Source organism: Calypte anna, chromosome 24 (genome assembly GCF_003957555.1).
Source record: "Calypte anna isolate BGI_N300 chromosome 24, bCalAnn1_v1.p, whole genome shotgun sequence".
NCBI lineage: Eukaryota > Metazoa > Chordata > Aves > Apodiformes > Trochilidae > Calypte > Calypte anna.
In genome coordinates, this window is record NC_044269.1 from 5,213,423 (window position 1) to 5,228,867 (window position 15,445).

At 43.9% G+C, this 15,445-nt stretch overlaps 1 protein-coding gene across 6 annotated transcripts in view; it reads left to right on the forward strand.

Moving 5' to 3' along the window:
* Positions 1-5,863: 5,863 nt before the first annotated feature.
* The window catches only part of NCAM1 (neural cell adhesion molecule 1), a 75,985-nt gene continuing 66,403 nt past the window's right edge, over positions 5,864-15,445 (forward strand). For 3 of the 6 annotated variants that reach the window (XM_030464738.1, XM_030464739.1, XM_030464740.1), the window contains exon 1: positions 6,036-6,176. In XM_030464738.1, coding sequence (XP_030320598.1) covers positions 6,125-6,176 — 52 coding nt within the window. In that variant the 5' untranslated portion in view covers positions 6,036-6,124. Of the gene's footprint in view, positions 6,177-15,445 lie in introns of all 6 variants that reach the window. The other 3 variants (XM_030464743.1, XM_030464742.1, XM_030464741.1) reach the window with 2 other exon arrangements.

The window sequence follows — 15,445 nt, forward strand, 5'->3', positions numbered from 1 at the left end:
GCAGCAGCTGCACTGGCATCACTTGGAGAGTCTCAGGAGTGGATTTGGCCCCTGTGTGTGCTACCAAACTGGTTGTGGCAAAGATTGAAGGACTAACGTGGTGCCAGAAGATTTCATGGTTGAGCTTTAGCATCCCAAATGAGGCAACTTCTCAGATGTGCCTGGGCAGTTTCCTCCAAACAACCTGGTCTGCTTCCAGGATATTGTGTTCCAGGGTCTAGATCCAGTGTTTGGTGGTAAAGCAGAGAATATGTTCAGCTCAATAACAATTATTCTGCCTCAACAGCAAGAATTTATCAGCATTCTTTCTTTCTCACTGCATTTCAGCACCATCTTAAGACCATTATGCAAAAATAAAAAAAAAATTCCTCATATTTTTACCCTCTCTACAATATTTTTAGAGAACTGTAAAGCTGAGAACACAAAATCAGACATTTAGAGGCTGTTACTATCCTTACTCTTCTGTGCTTTAAATCTAGTTGCAACCAAAAGTGTTAGGAAAACAGAAGGCAACCCTGAAAGGGAAGGAGAAATGCTGCATGTTGCCTTAAAGTGTGCTCTAGGCTGATGTTTAAATGGAATATTTCCTTTTTCTGTTTGAGTGACTTTCTACCTGTGGGGCTCTTTATGCAATCAGTGTAATCCTATTTGGTTGCCTTTCATCTAGAGGAAAGTTAAAAGCATGGTACAGCCTGGGTTTATTTCAGGGCACTTGGCTTCAGAGGTGATTCCACTCCTTCAGCTGGTGACCCAAGTGCCAGTTTGGGGCAGAGCAGAGGACAAAGCCTCCTGGTTGCTGTTTAGGACTAGGATGGGAATAACAGAAATAAGGGGGAACGGTGAAAAGTTGTAGTAGGAACCTGGAGAGAGCCTCTTTCTGGTCAGCTGGAGGGGGTTTTAAGAATGAAGCTTCTTGGCACTTAATTTTCTAAGGGGAAAAATCCCCAGCAATTTGCAGTCTTCTCAGGCTACACTGCAGATGGGTCTTCTCCAAACTGTGTAAATATGAACTGTGTGTTGGTGATGAAGCAATATGGAAAACTGTTTGCATGGCTATTATGTCTTCTTTAATGTTTTATTTCCTTTAAAATATTTTCCATTCTATATTTGTCCTGTGTGCTTTTCCTTTCTCCCTGTGATGCAGGCAGATGTTTACATTTTATTTATAACTTGTTCCCCCCTCTCTGCTCTCTCACCCACTTGTACAATTTTCTCCCACAGAAATTGAGAGAATGGCAAGATTCATCTTCTGGAGCCTTGACTTGAAAGAAGCTGCCTCTGCCCTCTTCCAAAGAGAGCAAGTCCCACTCCAGTGGGGAGGAAGAAAGAGGAGAAAAGGATTTTAGAAGGTTTTTTTATGCTGCCACTTGGATAACTTGTTTCCTATGGGGGCTGGGGGAACCTCAGTTAGGTTTATGCTTTAGATCCACTTCTGTGGAAAAAGAAAAAAATCTGTTTAGCTTTAGTCTCAATGTGAAATGTTGATAGAATGTGGTTTCTCATAACTTTCATATGTGTTTGAACATTCCTGACAGGCATATTTATACTTTTTTAAATAAAAGCAGACTGAGGGATGAATTTTTCCAATTAAGATAACCATTTATTGCTTGCTACCAACCACTTAGCCAGTGACATCCCAATGGTTTAGTCTCTTCTAATTCTATTTTTGCATGTACTGCTTTTACACATGTATTACACCACACAATACAATGGTGAATCTTCTAATTAACATTAGTATAAATACCAACACAGCTAGAGCAGCTGTTTCTTTAAAATAGTTAGGTATTAGTGATGGTTATGCTATTATTCAGAGGCACTGGGTGATGGGTGTGCTTCAAATGCCTTGGCTAATTGGAATGCTTCAAATTAAAGTAAATACTGCTCTTACCATGGGAAGAGTGGAGAAGAACAGGGATCCTGAAGGACTCCTCACACCCCCCTTATTTTCTGAGGTTCTCTGATCAGCTGAATTGAAACATCAGAGCTGACTGGGCAGATTAAAAAAGGTGAAAATTAAATATTCACTGCACAATGTAATTTTATCTGAAGTTCTGATGACTTCAGCTGAGTTCTTGTGGTTTTTGACATCACTGGAAGTTCCTCAATGGTTAATTTTGCAATCTGTATTGCCTAACGAGTAAAGGGAGATCCTGGTACTTGTTTTCTGTATTAAGACTTCCTTACAAAATGATCTGTGAAAAGAGAAGGATATTTTAAGGACTATCTTTGCTTGTATTGCCTACCTGTGAAGCAGAATATTGATCTGAGGTGCATTTTGCATAGTGTTATCCATCATAACAGAGATCTGCACAGAACAGGTTAGCACTTGGGCCAGAGGAAAGCTGAGGTGTAGCACTAATGTTATGTCTGTAGCCTACAAGTAAGTAATAAGTCTTTGTGTTTTGTAAATCTGGGGTCTATTAGTTCCTGTGGAAAATCCTAAATAATTCTTTGCAGACTCCCTCTCCTTAATGATGCCAGCACAAAGAGCATGTTGATGAAAACGACTTTGGTTGCTTTTCAGTGATTAACAACATGCAGCATCTGTCATTACAGCAACTGTTATTACTGCCCTGTTGCATCAGGTTTGAATCTTGGGAAATGACATCAGTAGCAACTGTAAGTTGTAAACTTTTCTCCTCAGACTGACTACAAAGCATAACTGTCTGCTGTGTTTTGGTATTTTTAATTTTTTTTTATTATTATTTGGCAGCTAAGTCCTCTCTTGACCCCACATGATGCTTTCATGTCATAGAGAATTTCCAGTGCATCCCGTAATGATAATCTTGCCTGAAATGCCAACCAGTGAACAGGAAAAGCAGAGTGCTCAGGATAGAGAGGGTTATTTCAAAATCTTTGGATTGGAGTTAGGGACTTGGGTAGTTTTTGTATCGTTGACTTCCATGTGAGTACTTCCCTTTACTTATCCTGAGAATTAATTCTCCTATGTCATGGACTAATGTGTGACTTAATAGGAATAAAGATATGCTAGATATCTCTAAGAAATTACTTCTTATGGTATATAATGGTTAATGCTATTTTATTATATGTTAAGTCTTTCTTTGCATATCTTTCTGTTCCAGCTTTAAGCACTGCCAGCTTTTAGGGGAGAAAAAAAAAAGCTGTCTTAACTGATTCAATGTTCTTTACTTTGACACATACTTATACTACTGTCTTACAAGTATTTGGCTGTTTTGTTGATTTTTGTACAGAAGATGGTTAAGACTTCATAGGAAGATCTCAGTTGCAGCTTCTAAAAAGTTGCATCTTGTAAGTTAGTGTCATAACTTCTTTATTCAATACATAGACCCGTGCACTCCTGTGATCTCTTATTACAAGTGCTAGAAATGTAATTTTTACAAGGTAGTTGACTATCTAGATGGTCTTTATAGTGAAGGAAAAGAAATAGACACTTGTGTGAGGCCTCTGGGAACTAGAACTAATTCTACAAACTATTTCTGACAGTGCTAATACCAGCATGACAACTCAGTTTCTTCTGTGTAGGAAATGATGGAGCATTAATCTGCCTGAATGCAAAAGAGTTTATCCAAGTGCTTAGGGCAGAGACTCAGAAATTCCCCAGTGCCAGGAATCCAGCTGGTCGAGCTGGTATTAAAAAGAACAAAACAAAACAAAGCAAAACAAACCACAACACCACCTCTAATAGAACCATCTTTTGTTATCCTCTGGGCTACTTTTTATAGGGCAAGCTCATTGTGAGAGTTGATGGCAAAGAGAGGGGAGACCCAAGGAGAAGCAGATGGCTTGTTGCTGCTGCCCCACATTTGTCAAGCAGCAGCTGAAAGGATGGAGAAACAAGGTGGGAATCTTGCAGAGCTGCTGATTTGATGGATAACAGAGATCCTACCTTTCTCCTCTACAGCCACAAGTTCATTGAACTTGCTAAACTCCTGTAATAATTGTAGTCATTGCACTGTTTATGCTAAGGGGAAAAGTACACAAAATATAGAGAGAAATTGACTTTCTTTTCAAGCTAAAGGATACTGTTTCTCCTGAAGTTTGGTTGTTCATTTTAAATCTGAAACAAATACTCTTAGTGAGAGGTTGGTTTCCTACTCCAAAGTGGTCTGAGCTGTGCATCTGTATGATGTGAAAAACTTGAATATTAGCATCTTCCTGGATGAATGACCTTGTGTTACGGGGGGAATGCAGAGTCCAAAGAATGCAAATCTGCAGAAGAGTTGGGGATTGGTGTGAACTGAGAGAGCAAGAGGGAGGAACAGCACATGGCATGGCTGAGCAAGGTTGCTCTCTGCAGATAATCAATCCAATATGAGGCTGTGGGCTCAGAGGAGCAGGGCAGGCATGTTTTCAATCACTGGGCAATAAGTGATCTTGTTGTTTCTTTTAGGGACGGATTTTTATAAAATGGAAAGGGGGAAGGGATTTTTCAAACAGAAAAGGATAAAAGAATATGATCTGGCCTGGCCTGATCCTTCAGAACACTTCACAGCAAAGGACTGGAGTGGATTGACAAGATGACATTATTGTTGAAATGCTGGTGTTGAATTGTGTTCAAAGGGTCTTGTTTCTGTAAGTAAGAATTATTCTCACAAAAATGGTTTCCACTTGGCAATGTTCTGCTAATAAAGTCTCTGTGTCATTAGAAGTCCCTACATGTTCACAGCTACTCCAGGTATTTTGAATTTCATTTTAAAATAACTACTATTAGCCAACTCAACCAAATTATTTTGCATGCTATGACAAAGGTCTACTTCAGTTGAAGTGCTGCTCTCTGATACTCATGAAATGAAAACACAGTCTGCAGGCTATGCCTGAATAACATTTTAATATTTTTAAAGAACTTTCTCCCCATTAAAGCACAGATCCCAAAGCAAGAAAACAACGTTAGGAGGGTTCTTAGAAGTTCTTGTAATTTGGGAATGTTCTGGAGCATTACCTTTAGACCATAATAATGTGAAGAAGCCAGGCTTTATTGTTTGTAATGTAAACCTAGTTGAAAACTGACTTTTCACCATTGCCTTTTTTCTGTACACCTGGTACTGAAGCTGTGTTAACTTTGATGCCTGAGTGCCCACTGCCTCTCAGATCTTGAAGGAAGGAGAGATGCTGCTGGAGGTGGTGGTGTAGACAACAAGCTAATTGACAAGGTATTCTGTATACGTACACAAATAACTCATTAAAACGGCTTTGATGCACCCAGTGTGTGGGCTGGGGGTGGCTGGAGGGCTGGTGCAGAGCTGTGCCAAGGGAGACCGAGCAGAAATGGCTCAGAAGTGGGCAGAGCTGGGTCTCCAGCAGAGCATCTCTTCATCCACGCTTCTTCCCCCGGCTTTTGTGACAAACCTTGGCTCTGGCAAAATGGTGCCTGGAAGAACCTCCTGGCTCGGGGATTCTTGCTGAGCACGTTCCGTGGTTTCTGAGCAAGCTCTGGCCCCCTTGTGCAAAAACGCAGAAAAGCCCAGGGTAGGCACAGGGATGGCTACAGCCGCCTTCCCTTTCACTCTCTTTGTTTCCCACCTGCAGGTCTGCCCTGGAGCCGGCGGGGCTCTCCCTTCCCCGCTTCCCGCACGCCGGGAATTGCTTAATTTCACTTTTTGGCAATAAAACCACCGCCGAAGGGGCCCCTCCACCGCCCTGCCCCGAGCCTGGGGCGGTTCCCCCGCGGCTGGGCACGGGGCCGCTCCCGAGCAGGCTCCGCGTTCCTTACGCACCTCTAACCCCCCCACCCCCCTTTTCCCTTACACACCCCCAACCACCCCCTGCGCGGGCTGCGCTGCACTATTTGCGGCGTGCGCGGGTGGAAGAACACGGCGGTGCCATCCGCCGCGGAGAGGCCGTCGGCGCAGGGATCCGTTCCGCGGTGCTGAGGCCTGTCAGTCACCGCGGCGGCGCCGGGACGCGGCCGGGGCGGTGCGGGGAGTACGCGCGGTAACGGAGCCGGAGCGCGGCCGGCAGCGGGCAGGAACGGCGAAGGAAGAGGAGAAGGGAGGGGGGGAAAAGAAAAAAAAAAAAAAGGAAAAAGAAAAAAAAAGGGTGAGGGAAGAAAAAAAAAAAAAAAAAAAAAAAGGAAATACAAAAAAGAAGCGAGCTGCGTTTCTTCCGAACTGCAGGAAAAGGGTATTTCACTGAGCCGGCTGCGATGCTGCCAGCCACCCTGCTGCCCTGGACCTGGGTTTTGCTCGGAACCGCAGGTACGGCCGAAACCGGGGCGCTGCCCGGGGCTGGGGCGGGGTGGTGCCGGGACCCGGTGGGGCGAACAATGGGGTCGGGCGGACCCTGCGCTGCCGCGGGGCTTGCGGGAGAAGGAGGAGGGGGGGGACACAGGCACAGCCCGTGGTGGGGTCCCCTCTCCCAGCCGCGCCCGGTGTGCGTGATGGGGGAGCCCGGTGGGTGCACATTGTTCGGTGATGGTGGGAGTCGGAGGGGAAAGATGGCTCGGGCTGTAGTAATTTGACAGAAGAAAGCGGAGAAGGGGGGGTAGGTGAGAAGGGCGTGAACGAGCGGCTCGCTCTGCGCTCCGGTGCTGCCGTCCGCGGGTGCGGCCGGGGGGGAATCGCTCCCCCGGGCTGGGGTTTGGTTGTGCTGCGAATCCCAGACAATGGAGATGGGGAAAGAGGGAGGCGAGCGATGCAGAGGGGATGCTGCGTGCGCCGTGGCAATGGTGTCGCCGTGCGGGAAGGCGCTGGATTGTCGTTGTCGCGTCGGCTTCATTGTGAATATTGGGGATGCTACTGCGCTACGCAGCGGTGTCCGCTCCCCCCCTCCCTTCTCCCCCCTTCCCCCGTCGCCGCCCGTCCGCCCTCCTCCTCCTCCTCCTCCTCCTCCTTGCAAGCGGCGCATGTGTGCGGCAGAAATTGCAGCGAGCGCGGGGAGAGAATTGCAATGAAAGGTGGGGGTTAGAGCAGCTGCACAAAAATTAGGGGGAGGGCAGGAAATAAAAAAACAACCCCAAACCAAAATAAAACCGGAGTGGCTGTGGAGGAGAAAAGCGGGGCGCGGCGGGAGGGGGGTGGGCAGGGGTGCGGGGCGGGGGCGCGGACCGCAGCCGTTAAGGGAGCGGCAGCGGAACGCACGGGGGGGGGACGCGAGGGGGGATCGATGGCGGCCGCGGCCAATGGGGAGCGGGGCGGCCCCGTTACCGCGGGGGTCGGCGGCGTTGGTAACGGCCCGGCCCGGCCCGGGAGGCGACAGGTTGCTCGGGTGCGGTTACGGCCACACCTGTGCTGGCACCGCCTTCTCCGCCAGCGAGCCCCGGGTCCGCCCCGACGTGCCGCCCGCCTGTTGCCATCCCTCAGCCAGCTTCCTGGTCCCCAAGCCCTCCTTCTGCGCTCTCCTTCTCCGTTCCCGTTAGGAAGTGTTCCCCGGAGCCTCCTGCACCCCGCTCCTTGTTTCACCGTGTCGGTGTTTCCTGCCCGTCCTGTCCTACAGCTCCTCAGCCATGCCCCCCTCATCCCTTTGCAAGCATCCTGGTCTCAAGCACTCAGACTGATTGTCCCTGCTGGTTTTACTTGTCATTGCCTTCGTCTGGCCTCTTCTCAGAGCATCTTTTTGTCACTACTCCCCAGTCGCTGCTGTTGCTGTCTCAGTACAGCTCTTCCCTGCGCAAAGCCCTGCTCTCCTGGGACACCTCCTGTGCCCCTTTCTGGGTCCATGCAGTGTCTCCCAGCTGCTGCTCACCCCTCACTTCAGCGCTGTCCTTAACTTCTCAATGCCTCCTTCCCATGCTGCTGATCCCTTATCTCCTTAAGCAATTCCTTCTGCTGTAGGTCTGTGCACTAACACAGTAACCATTCCAAGCTTGTGCCTTAATTCCAACTCCAATGGTCCTGCTGGGGACCATTGCCACCAGCATGCTCAAATTTGCTGTTGCCAGATCAAGCCACCTGTTTAACCTCAGCACAACACCAGTTCTTGGTGACACGCAGCTCTTCGTGTCATGAGCACCTCTGTATAGCTTCTCTTCGTTATAATTTTTTTTTTTTTTTTTACAAAATACTACTGCTTATTGGAGGGTACATATAAAAAAAGAGTGGGTGGTGGTGTGGTCTTTCCATTTCCAGCACAGGGAAGACCCTGTAGCCAGCTCTGCATCTGTTTCAGCCACACCCTCTAATCACCATTTCTGCATCCACCCTTGATCTTCTCTATTATAAAATGCCAGACTACTGTCCACGATTCCATTGCTGTTGCCTCTCTGACACATGCACACAGCCTTTCTCAGCTGTGGGAGGGAAGAACAAAGCTTTTTTTAATTTTTTTTTTCGGGGGAAATTGATGGGAGTAAGCAAAGAAAAATTATCTGCATGTCATCTGTTGCCCCACTCAAATACGTGTTTATCCAATAATAATAATTATAAATGCGTAGGGTGCCTAGGGAGCTGCACAGCTGGAACTGGACTGTTAAATCAGCACAAAATGGAGAACACAAAACCCAACTAAAATATTAAAAAGCTAGAACAAAGCAGCAGCACTGTTTATGGTAAAAGCAGAACCCCAGCACGTTAGTTATGCTTTCCACCCTAAAGGATGCTTTGGTCTGCTAAAGCTTGTACCCTCTTTTTTCCTGACCTTTCCATAGTTTGTGATCAGGGGGAAAGACCACTGCCTTGGGCTTTGGGAGAGATGATGGTGAAGGAGGTATCAGTGGAAAAGGGGGAGAAGCTATGATGGTGATAATAAAGAAACCCAAACTGCATCTTTACAGTGGTTTAAATATAAGAGGAGGCAAGAGATGGTCATTAGTGAAGAGTCCCTGAGGAGGCTGTTTGGGTGGCAGGTTGAGAACAAAAGTGTCTTTACATCTTTCAGGATTATTCCATGTTTTGTATGTATTCCCGTGGCCTCTGATTGTGATGATTTATTTAATCAACTATTAAACCATTCTGTTGCAACTCAGAAGCTGATTTATAGACACAGCAGATGGCACATTTCCTAATTTACGTCTTGAGAACTGTGGTTTCGTAAAAGAGAGTATTTTGGTATAAACTTTATTCTCTTGATGTATGAACTAGAGAAGTCCTGACTTGACTGTTAGTTTTTGGGGGATGATTTTTTTTTTATGGATGGGAGTTGGTCTTTTTTTTTTGGTCTATTTGTTTGGGGTTTTTTTTCTTAGTTTGGTTGGGGTTTTTAGGACCTTTAAGATAATAGTCATTTAATGAATACCCAGGGTTGTGGCTGCTCTCCAGACTGAAAGTGCCTTCACTTTTTTTTGACTCATCTCCAGAAACATATTTTAAGGATAGACTTTTATGCCATTGGGCATAAGTGATTGATTTCTTGTTCATAGACAGTGGCACGGGGTTTGGTTGGTTGTTTTTATGTTGTTGGGTTTGGGTTTTTTGTTGTTTGGTTTTAATTTTTTGTCTTTTAAAAATATATATATATTTTCTTTAGTCTTATTTTGCATAATCCAATGGATTTGCCTTAACTGGCTGGCAAGAAAGCAGAACCAATTGATGGGGGAGGAGGAGGGGACACTGCATCTGCTGCCATCAGTCTTCAAGGAACAGAAAAATAGCTTTAGTATGAGACAAAAGCACATTTTATTTTCTCATGTAAAAGACCATCCTGCCTGTTTACCCATTTTAAAACACAGCTGGTGATCATGTTTATATAGAGAATGTGCAGTTCTTGGGTGTTTCTTGCTGTTGTGTGGGTTTTGAAGTGCTGTTTTTTCAGGGCAGGATGAAAATGCTTCAGGAGGATTTGATCTGTCAGTAACAATTCTGTTGTGCTCTGACTTACAGCCTGACAATAGTAAGGTGGATATTCCCTTCTGTGGAAGCAGGCTGGGAGAAGCTGTCTTTGGGAGTGTGTGTCAGAGTTTTCATCCAGGGAACTGTAAGGAAAATCCAAGTAGGAGATGTTATATTATTCCAGTGGAGTGGGAAGATGGGGTCTTTGTTGTTTGCACCAAGATCTGGAACGGGAGATGAAATAAGTAAAGCGATACAGCTGTAAATATAAAAGTTTGAAAACAATCAGGAAACAAGATCCTGCCTTTTGTCTTCCTACAATAGCTTTCTGTTCCAGAGGGAATGTCTGGGAAGAAGAGCTGTGCTGAGGGTGTGTCTGTCCAGAGAACTACAGCTCCCAGGCAGCTCCCCTCTGCTCAGAGCTCTGCTTTGCGCATGTTTTCATGGCACTCAATGTCTCGGTCTTTATCAAAACACCCTGGAGCCCTGGAGGGAAAAAAAGAAGAAAAAAAAAAAAAAAAAAAAAAAAAAAAAAAAAAAAAAAAAAAAAAAAGAGCCACCAGGCAAATAGACTTTGAGACATTAAAATCACAGAATCAAATTTGAAGGTCAGCTCCGTGCCGGCTCTTGCTTCTTTTGTTTAGGAAAACACATTACCATCGTTTCAAGCCTTTGGGGATGCAAAGGGATGTAAATGAGGTGGGTTTGGCAGTGCCATTATGCCCTTTCAGCTCCTGGTGTTGCAGCTGCTCATTAGGAACGTTCCCTTTTGAAGTTACCCTGAGAGCCAAATGGCAGGACAGGCGCTCAGCCCCTCCGAGAGGTTCTGTGTCAGTCCCTGCTCAATACCACAATGAGATCTGTCAGTGTACAGTATAGGTGCCTAAAGAAAGTGGAGTTGATAAAAATGAAGGATAAACTAGAGATTAAAATATTTTTTTTTCCACTTAGTTTGAGTCTTACAGCTTCCACTGTACATGTCTAAGCTGGTGATGAGATGGGAGATAATTGTTATCCTTACAGTGAATCATAGCTGGAGCTCCCAGGGATAAATGAAAGAGAAGAATGTCACAAAACACATTGAGGTGTATGAGGGTAGGTAATGATATGTTTGGAAAGGACCAAGGCTACCTGAGAGCTTCCAGTACAGCATTTTTTGGACCTCAGCATGGGCTTTGGCAGTGGATGTTGCTTTTATTTTGCAGCAAACAGATATGTAGTAGAGGTACTGTGGCAAAGCTATGGCTTGGACAAATCTAGAACATCAATAGCCTGAGTCCTACTGACTTCAGATCTTCAGGCAGCTGCTGCTGGAATAGCCAGCAATGGAAGGTTTGTTCTGCTAAACAAGTGCAAATTGCTTTAAGATACCAAAGGCCTTCTCTGAGGGAGCAGCAGCTGTATGGGGTATATTCACATAGTGCTGTGTAACAGCTGGATGAGTTACCCAGGTCCTTGAGCCATCACTGAAAAAGTGAATAGTTGGTAAGGACATCCAGTAATCATGTAGAGCTGCATACCTGCAGCAGGAAGAAGGGAGAAGAAGAAAATAAGATGCTTGTGCCCTAAGATCAATGTATCTCAACTTTACATTCACAGCGAGGCCTCAGATTTAAAAATAAGGGGGAGAGGGGTTTTCAGCTTAAGTCTGTAATTCACTTTTTCTACAGTGCAGGTTCTGTGTTACTTCCCTGTCCAGATAACCAAGGAGCTAAAGATCTGCAAGGCTCTGACTGTCCACAGAAGGCAGCAATGAACTTGGCATCACTTGGCTTGAGGCCAGGTCACAGAGGGACCCAAAATCAGGGAATAGCAGAAACTGCTCCTGCAGGTATTTCTGCCAGCAATCCATAATGGCAGGGATGAAGCCCTATATCTGTAAATCTGATACAATTTAGGGTAGAGACAGTAATGTAATTTGGGTCCTAGCTGGTCCCTTAGCTATCTACATCCTAGATCTTATGGTGAGAGAGCTAGAGAGGTGAGCAGGGTGTGCTATGAACACTGGGAGCTGCCTTAGTACAAACTTGGTAGAATGATGTGGAAAATAAGTTGGAAATTTCTTGAGGTGGTTAATTTCTTGGAATAGAGAGACCATTTGATTTATTTTGACTTAAAGCAAGTGTCCATCCTTATCTGTTTATTGTTTGCCAGGAGGGAATGAATATAAAGTCTTGACTGTTTAAAGTGTTCAGGAATCATCAGTGTCACAGTATCTTGAATTAAAATATTTTGAAAATGAAAGATCCTTTCCATAGAAGAGTCCTGGCTGAGTTTTACAGAGAAAGTGTAGTTGACCAGGGGACAGGATATAGAAAACAGTGATGAAAATTTTATACAATGGAAATAAAGTCATTTTCCCTGTATCTGAATGGGCTGTTCTGGATGTTTACATATTGAACTTCTAGTCTCAAATGCAACTCTAAAAATAAATCTATGAATGTTACTGGAACTGCAATATATTAATATATTAATACAGGTGTTAGTTAATTGCCCCAGAAATTAGTTTGTAATATTAAAGAAAACAAGATAGTTTGCAGTAAGGTACTTTTTAAAATAAAAAAATGCAGACTTTTGTAGTGGGTTTTAAATGCAGTCTTTTGAAGAAGAAGATTGATATGCATTAAGGATTCAAAAATTTAAATCCTGTTTTTTTTGCAGTGCCTTCATAGCCAGGATAACCACGGCTGCATTTCAATATGATACAAAAGATGAACAGCCAATTTGGTGATGTTTACACAACACTGGCAAATTGGTCTTAATGTGTGGTATTATTGTATAATCTTATGTTTAAAATAAACAGGGGAAATAATTGAAGAAACCTCAGAATTTGGAAATGCTTGTTGGTGGTTCTTCACATCCCACTAAAAAGCCCTCTGTCTTTGCATATTAATCACTCTTTCAAAGGAAGTTTGCCTTATTTGCATTGTGCATGCACTGAGGAGTCCCATAGTGTGCCTGAGGAGGGGAAAAAAAAAAAAAAGAGAGAGGAGGGAATTGGAATTGTTGTTCTCAAAAGGGTTTTTATTCCATTCAAGTGGAAAGGCTGAATGCAGGAGAATTAGCACAGTGTTTTGTGGCAGAACAGCCCCATTGGGTCATCGGGTTTCATGGGGAGCAGTCCTGGCTTGTAAGGAGTCTGAGCACTGGGGTAGGGTTAGGAGGGGACTGACTCATCATGGGCTGATGTCATCTGCAGGATGCAAGATGCTTGTGATTAAATGTGCAAATACTCGGTGGGTTATTGAGCAATTGGGGTGGAAAATGAAATATTGGTGAAACGCTCAGGGTTTGCCTTTTATGAATACAGTGGCCAAAGCTCCACTCCTTGGTACCTTTGGAGAACGTGTGGAAGAGGTAAAGATGGTGAAATTTTTGAGGTTTTTGCATTAACAGTTTCTCTGCATCACCCCTCTGCTAATGTGGTTTTGTGTTGCTTCACCTCTTCCTTTGGAGCAATGGGAGGTGATGTTAAAGGGTCTTGCTGCCTGTCCTGTTCTGGCTGCAGAGCCAGGAAAAATGAGCTTTTCTGATACCTTTACATCAGCCAGGAAGCTGTCTGACAGTTTGAAAAAATCTCCAATTTTTCCCCCCATATTTTGAAACCTGAATTTTTGGGGTGATGGTAGAGATGTCTCAATAAGTGATAGCTCTCACATTACTTTGTTTTCCTAGGATGTACAGAAAAAAAAACCAAGGTGTGTGTGTAAATAGTAGAGCATAGTGGGAATTTTATTTTGAGAGGAGCTGTGGCACAATGAATGGGAATACTGCCCTGCAAAGCCAGCCTGGGATTTGTGGTGTTTATGAGCAGCATTATCAACAGCTTGTGTTGTAAGCACAGGTGGAACCTAATCCTGTGGTGATGTTGTTTCTGCTGAAGACGGAGAAATAAAGGCAACTGTTGGAGGAAGAAACTGCACTCCATACAACTGATATAATCACTGGACTGCCCAAATCTAAAGATGTTATCAGATGTTTGTGTTTAGTCAATAGATTGAGCTCTGCTGTTTGCTGAAGCCCTCGTTATATATCCGATAGTTTCCTATTAATGGGGAATTCACAAGGTTCCAAGTAAAGTGAGGTAAAGCAGTGGGAGGTTCAGAAGCAGCTGTCCTCTGAACTAAGGACTGCAGAAAAATCTTGCATTGATGTGCTGGCTGGTGTAAGGCTCATTTCATTCTGGAAAAGTCCTTCCCAAAGTCAGGAATGGGAACAGAGCTTTTGGTGGGTTTGTTGGTGCCATCTGTAACACAAAATGGTAGCATCTTGCCTGAACAGAGAGTTTGCTGTTGTTCAGGAGGAATTTCTGGGTAAATTTGGTGAAGCTATTAGTGCAAGAAGACAGGGAGAGCATCCTGCTGATAATCTGTCACAGGTTTGTGTGTTCTAGTGGGAACAGTTGGTTTATGACACGTGTGCCAGTCCATAGAGGGTAGAAATGGAGATTTTTTCAGGCTGTATCAAAGCTTTGTCTCCATGGCCTTGTGGTTACACTTACACTCAGAAGGAACAAACCCAAAGCCATCTGTACAATACATTTTGCATTATTTTCCACATTTATTTTCTTCATATCTTTTATATCAAGCCCCTTGCAGTCCCAGTGCTCAGAGGCTAAGTGTAGCAGTAACAACTAATCCATACAACTGCTGTTGATGTTACTTTTCCATCTGGGATGCATGTTAATGAGAGCAGTCCCTGCATTGTAGTGCAGGCTGGGGCTTTGTGAGGATAAAACAATGCCCTTAGCACAATGCACTCTGTGTCCTCTTTGAAAGCCTTACAACCCTTTTTACAGCATCTCTCTAGCTGGGGCTATAAATAACAGTTTTCTATGTGCTTAAAACTTCCATTCTTTGCAGTTCAGGATCTAGCATGCAAAATGCATGCTCACACTGCTGGCTAATTATCATTTCTCATGAATTTAATTTTGTGCTTTTGAATATCTTAATAGTGAAAGAAACACTCATCAGACACTCGTGTGTGCTGTTTTAGAAAAGGATAATCAACAGCTGCTTGTCCAAGTAACTTATTAAATTATTATAATTCACAATTCAAAAGCACAGACTACTGTAACCAGATTTCACTTGTAGTGTTTTCAAAAGATAATCTCTGAGAAGTATAACATGCTTTTAGGGGTTGTGAACAAACATACAGAATTACTGCTCCCCTGAATCCTTTGAAGGTTAAGCTCTTAATGATCTGTGGGATGCAACTTGAAGGTGTTTGGCATTTATTATATTCTCCCTAGTGACTCCTATACGTTAGGAAAAGGCCCAGGTACATTAGCATGCTATTGAGAAAATCAAATGCAAATATGTGTTTATTGTGGACACTTATTCTGCAAGAACCAGGAGATTTCTTGTGGGTTTTGTTGTGGAAGGGCTTTGGCCAGTCAACTCTATAATTTTATTATTTCTTTTTATTTCTCTGTAAAATTAGTGTTTTGTCAAATACTTCATTTGTACAATCAAATTTGGAGTAGTTTGTACTTTCTGGACAGAAATAATGCCAAGAATGGGGAGTTCCAGTGCATGCTTGTGTTTGCATTTAGGGAAAGATTGTAATTTTCTGCTTCAAGCTAGCATGAATGTTAGCTCCAGATTAGGGCTGTAGTGTGAAATGGTTCTCTTTAGTAGAATAAAAGTTATCTGAGCACTTGGAAATGGGTATGGCTGCTGGGAGGATGCTTTTTGTAGTGTAGGTTTATTGGTCATGCTCCTGTTGAGTTTGCTTTTGCTTAATGAGTGACAGTCATAGGA